We start from the raw sequence: 6,000 nt of genomic DNA on the forward strand, positions 1-6,000 counted from the left end.
ATGTGGCCAGGGCAATAAATTGCAATGTCCGTACTGTGAGACACCTAAGACATCACTACAGGGAGACCGGACGGACAGCTGATCATCCTCGCAGTGGCAGACCACGTGTAACAACACCTACACAGGATTGGTACATCCGAACATCACACCTGCGGGACAGGTACAGGATGGCAACAACTGCCCGAGTTACACCAGGAACGCACAATCCCTCCATCAGTGCTCAGACTGTCCGCAATAGGCTGAGAGAGGCTGGACTGAGGGCTTGTAGGCCTGCTGTAAGGCAGGTCCTCACCAGACATCACCGGCAACAACATCGCCTATAGGCACAAACCCACAGTCGCTGAACAAGACAGGACAGGCAAAAAGTGCTCTTCACTGACGAGTCGCGGTTTTGTCTCACCAGGGGTGATGGTGGGATTCGCGTTCATCATCGAAGGAATGAGCGTTACACCAAGGCCTGTACTCTGGAGCGGGATCGATTTGGAGGTAGAGGGTCCCTCATGGTCTGGGGCGGTGTGTCACAGCATCTTTGGACTGAACTTGTCATTGCAGGCAATCTCAACACTGTGCGTTACAGAGAAGACATCCTCCTCCCTCATGTGGTACCCTTCCTGCAGGCTCATCCTGACATGACCCTCCAGCATGACAATGCCACCAGCCATACTGCTCGTTCTGTGCATGATTCACTGCAAGACAGGAATGTCAGTGTTCTGCCATGGCCAGTAAAGAGCCCGGATCTTAATCCCATTGAGCACGTCTGGGACCTGTTGGATCGGAGGGTGAGGGCTAGGGCCATTCCCCCCAGAAATGTCCAGGAACTTGCAAGTGCCTTGGTGGAAGAGTGGGGTAACATCTCACAGCAACTGGCAAATCTGGTGCAGTCCATGAGGAGCAGATGCACTGCAGTACTTAATGCAGCTGGTGGCAACAACAGAAACTGGACTGTTAATTTTGATTTTGACCCCCCTTTTTTCAAGGATACATTATTCAATTTCTGTTAGTCACATGTCTGTGGAACTTGTTCAGTTTATGTCTATGTTTGTGTTGTTGAATCTTGCTATGTTCATACAAATATTTACACATGTTGAGTTTGCTGAAAATAAACATTGAGAGGACGTTTCTCAGTTTATATTAATTTGGGGACAGGTCGAAACACATGAAACATTCACGAACATGCTGTTGCTATCTAATTTGTTCTGGGATATAAACATTGGGTTGTTAAATGCACACGGTCCATTTTTCCTTGATCTTTGTAGAATTTTTACCCATTTCATGGCACACAAAATAGTGTGTTCTCTAGTCATACATTTAATCCACCGAAAAAAGATAGAAGGGGAAACTAATAGTTTCTAGTAGGGGCGACAGTTAGCCTAGTGGTTAGAGGACCAGTAACCGAAAGGTTGCGAGATCGAATCCCCGATCTGACAAGGTAAAAATATGTTGTTTTGCCCCTGAACAAGGCAGTTAACCAACTGTTCCTAGGCCATCATTGTAAATAAAAATGTGACTGACTTGCCTGGTTAAGTAATATTTTTTTTAAATAAAATAGTAATCTCTCCTCCATCAGTAGTCTTCTTCTTCTGACTGTAAGTTGGCAACCAAATTTAAGGTGCATTACCACCACCAACTGGACTGGAGTGTGGACCCCAGTTCATCTTTCAATCACCCACGTGGGTAAATGCTCTAAAAAACCAATGAGGAGATGGGAGAGGCGGGACTTTAGCGCCTGACTACGCAGTTTAGATGAAATGATTGAATAAAATATATTTTGCAGAGTGGTCTGCATGTAATTCCCTATGCAGTACACTACTTTTGACCAGGGCCTATATGGCTCTGGTCAAAAGTAACACAATAGGGTGCCATTTTGGACGTAAGGTATGTGCTCATAGCTGTCTGGCTGCGGTATCCTACCTGCAGAAGGCACTGGGACACTACTCCCTCTGGGATCTCGGGGAAGCGCTGCTTGAGGTCCTGCAGGACGTGATAGTCTAGCGGAGGGCCTCCCTGCGCCATCCTGAGCCCACAGAGTCACTGACCCCACAGCCGTAAATGCTGCTGCTGCACCTGTGCTTCTCTCATCCCCTACACACACACACACACACACACACAGTCAGTGTCATCATGGAAAGCTTGAATCAATCTCCAATCATTATCGTGTCACATCAGCCCATCCACACAGACAGCATTAAAAGTCTGTCTCCAAATCAGTACTTTAAATAGAAGCACAAGTCAGTCGTTGAGCTTACATTCGAAAGGAAGGAGTCTTTTTGGCAGCTTTGTTCAGCGGCTCCTCTGCAACAATAACAACAATTAGGCAACATGTTACACACAGGTATCGGCCCTAAAAACCAGACAGACAAGCCGAAATTACGATAAAGCTGCAAAGATAGTTTAACCGGGCTAAAACTGGTCGAGAAACCCTATCGGGACAATTCACATAACAGGCGGATTTGGCTGTAACAGAAGCATGGCATGGATCTGTCTCTTGTTGTTTGTTTAGTCATCTCACTGCACCAAGCAACGACCTGAAATCCAAGACAGCTAACATGACAATGTTGGCAAGTGTTACCTAACGTTAGCTAGCTCATACTGAACACTAACGTGGTAACTAGCAAAGCGTTAGATTCATCGACAACATTTAAGCCATCTAGCTAGCTGACTCACGTGAAAGCGTTAGCTACCTACCGTTATCACTCTGCAGTGGACACTGATCTGACTCATAATTTGTGGTCAACCATGCTAGAACGTCAACTGGTAACTCCCTCACTAGTTTCTTTAGACATAGGGCTTAGCTTAGACTGAACCAAGCAAGCTACCTAGCTTTCATCAACATAGTAAGTTAAGTAGCCAACCAACTAGTTACATTAGGTAGTTAACGTTATCTGGCTGGCTAGCTAACTGTAAGCTAGCCAATTTAGTGGTTTTTGATAAGCTCGTTATATATGAACAATCATTATGCGCATTGATGATGGCTACGAGTAACTAACTAGCAACCATAAAGTATCGAGCTAAAGAGTAACGTTAGCTAGCTAACGTAAGATAGCTCGCTAGAGGCCAACTTTCTTTTTAAGGGGGTATGCTGACCATAAAGGCACACAACAACAAGCACGCTGACATAGAAGCTAGCTAATAACGTTAGCCAGATAGCTGGCTACGGTTCCTTTCTTTATATATTAAATAACTAGCTACTGTACAGATAGATTTAAGCTAACTACATAAGTGATATGGCTACCATTAGCATTTTAGCTGACTATTACATCGAAACCAAGTCAAGGCGGACACCATAGCTTGCTAGGCTACTTCGACTTACCATGAGCTTACTCACTCTTGTCATGGACCATTATAACGTTTAAGAGAAAGCACGTAAATGTGATATTTTCCGAAAGTGGCAGACGAATATGTATTTCACTCTTGATGGATAAAGCGATTATGTTACATTCCAAGACAAGGCCGTCGTCAATACAACGTACGAAATTGCCTGTATCGCGAAAGATGTCACTCACAGTTTATCAAACCAGGAAGTTGTATTTTGCGCCCTTGTTCTTCGATGAGGTTTAACGGCGGTTGACATACAGTAAACGTTGCATTACCGCCATCAACTAGACTGGGGTATAAATCCCCTTTACTTTGTATGGGGGAAAAAATAAACAAATATCCTACCATCTAACCCTACACTCATTAATAACCCACTTCCCTATTCCACTATTTAAACATATCTAGTCCTACCTCAGGTCAACGGCCAGGAAGGACTGGACACCACCACTCAACACACCCTGTAAATCTTCTGACATCAAATCTCATACACCCAAATACTTCTCTGCCGTTACCACATCCTCTATTTTCTAACCATTGCTATGAACACTAAAAAGCCAATCTTACTGAAGCATATATCACTTGTTGGCCTATCACTCTACTACTCACACAAATCCTCACATGATCCTTTCCCCTTGACCCAGCTCTGGAAACACTTCTGATTGCTTCTTTCCCCAATATTACACATTCCTTTGTCTCATGCCCTTCTGCACACTTCTCACACCTAGGAACCTCCCTCCTACACACTGCTGCCACATGCCCATAAGCTTGACACCTGTAACAATGTAATGGATTCGGCACAAAATCTTGTACGGGATAACTGAAATATCCTAACATCAATTTCTCTGGCAGACTCAACATCAAAACTCAAAAGAACAGTTCTGTTTCACCACTCATGCCACCCTGTCTGCGTCGCACCAAACGATGAGCATCACAAACACCGGAAATCTTCCCATTTAGTTGGCCCACTTTCACATTTACCGCTACCCCAATAACCACTCCTTTCAATGACGCCCTTTTATTGAGAGCAAAACAAGTCACAGTTCTTCTCCCCATTTGTGTGGCGCAAAGCGCCTGCTCCATCTGACCGGCAGAAACACAAACAATTATCACAAGATCACTTTGGGTTACCTTCACAGATTCCACAGCTCCCAAATCCATTTTCACCCACCCTGAACCCACATATGGATCAGCCAAAAGGCAAGGGTCCACTTTCTCAAAACATTTCTCTCCTACCCTCACAAACTCATCTTTATCCTGACCATCGATGCAAGCCCCGAGCTCCGAGAACTTCACCACGCCTGCCACCTCTGATAATTTGCCCACCTTCACTTACATTTCGCCTCCAGACCTTAATCCAGTATATGGCTCACTCTGCTTACACTTTCCACCACTCTTCTTCGACAAACCATCTACCTTTTTCAATTTACACACAATACCCCATAATGACGAAGCAAAACCAGGTTTAATTTTTTTTGTCCAAATGTATAAAAAATTCTAAACATAAATACTTTATTTACATAAGTATTCAGACCCTTTGCTATGAGACTCGAAATTGAGCTCAACTTCCTCCTTTTCCCATTGATCAGCCTTCTACAACAGATCTGGGGAAGGGTACCAAAACATTTCTGCAGCATTGAAGGTCGCCAAGAACACAGTTGCTTCCATCATTCTTAAATGGAGGAAGTTTGGAACCACCAAGACTCTTCCCAGAGATGGCAACCCGGCCAAACTGAGCAATCGGGGGTGAAGGGCCTTGGTCTGGTAGGTGACCAAGAACCTGATGGTCACTCTGACAGAGCTCCAGAGTTCATCTGTGGAGATGGGAGAACCTTCCAGAAGGACAACCATCTCTGCAGCACTCCACCAACTAGGCATTTATGGTAGAGTGAACAGACGGAGGCCACTCCTCAGGAAAAGGCACATAACAGCCCACTTGGAGTTTGCCAAAAGGCACCTAAAGACTCTCAGACCATGATAAACAAGATTCTCTGGTCTGATGAAATCAAGATTGAACTATTTGGCCTGAATGCTAAGCATCACGTCTGGAGGAAACCTGGCACCATCGCTATGGTGAAGCATGGGGTTGGCACCATCATGCTGTGGGGATGTTTTTCAGCGGCAGGGACTGAAAGTAGCAAAGTACAGAGAGATCCTTGATGAAAACCTGCTCCAAAGCACTAAGGACCTCAGTCTGGGGTGAAGGTCCACCTTCAACAGGAGAACGACCCTAAGCACACAACCAAGACAACGCTTGAGTGGCTTCTGGACAAGTCTCTGAATGTCCTTGAGTGGCCCAGCCAGAGCCCGGACTTGAACCTGATCGAACATCTCTGGAGAGACCTGAAAATAGCTGTGCATTGATGCTCCCCATCCAACCTGACAGAGCTTGAGAGGATCTGCAGAGAAGAATGGGAGAAACTCCCCAAATACAGGTGTGCCAAGCTTGTAGCTTCATACCCAAGAAGACTCAAGGCTGTAATCGCTGTTAAAGGTGCTTCAACAAAGTACGGGTCTGAATACTTATGTAAATGTAATATATAAAAAAAAATGTATATATACTTTCTGAATGCCCTTTACATCTCGTTCTTGCCTTCTCAAGTTATGCCATTTTCCTTTAATAATTTTTGTCCGCAACATCAACATCTAAGGCTGCTCCCCCACTAGATAGCACCACCACCTCATTCT

General features: G+C 44.9%; 1 protein-coding gene across 5 annotated transcripts in view; it reads right to left on the reverse strand.

Annotated features, from left to right (window-relative positions):
* The window catches only part of tab3 (TGF-beta activated kinase 1 (MAP3K7) binding protein 3), a 15,283-nt gene extending 11,233 nt beyond the window's left edge, over positions 1-4,050 (reverse strand). Inside the window, exons 1-3 of one of the 5 annotated variants that reach the window (XM_020480189.2) lie at positions 3,922-4,050; positions 2,247-2,292; positions 1,912-2,082 (exon numbers count right to left, since the gene is read on the reverse strand). In XM_020480189.2, the coding sequence (XP_020335778.1) occupies positions 1,912-2,013 (102 nt within the window). In that variant the 5' untranslated portion in view covers positions 2,014-2,082; positions 2,247-2,292; positions 3,922-4,050. Of the gene's footprint in view, positions 1-1,911; positions 2,083-2,246; positions 2,293-2,685; positions 3,127-3,310; positions 3,672-3,726; positions 3,855-3,921 lie in introns of those variants that run through there. The other 4 variants (XM_031822425.1, XM_020480186.2, XM_020480185.2 and 1 more) reach the window with 4 other exon arrangements.
* Between the last annotated feature and the right edge of the window lie 1,950 nt (positions 4,051-6,000).

Source organism: Oncorhynchus kisutch, linkage group LG4 (assembly GCF_002021735.2).
Source record: "Oncorhynchus kisutch isolate 150728-3 linkage group LG4, Okis_V2, whole genome shotgun sequence".
NCBI lineage: Eukaryota > Metazoa > Chordata > Actinopteri > Salmoniformes > Salmonidae > Oncorhynchus > Oncorhynchus kisutch.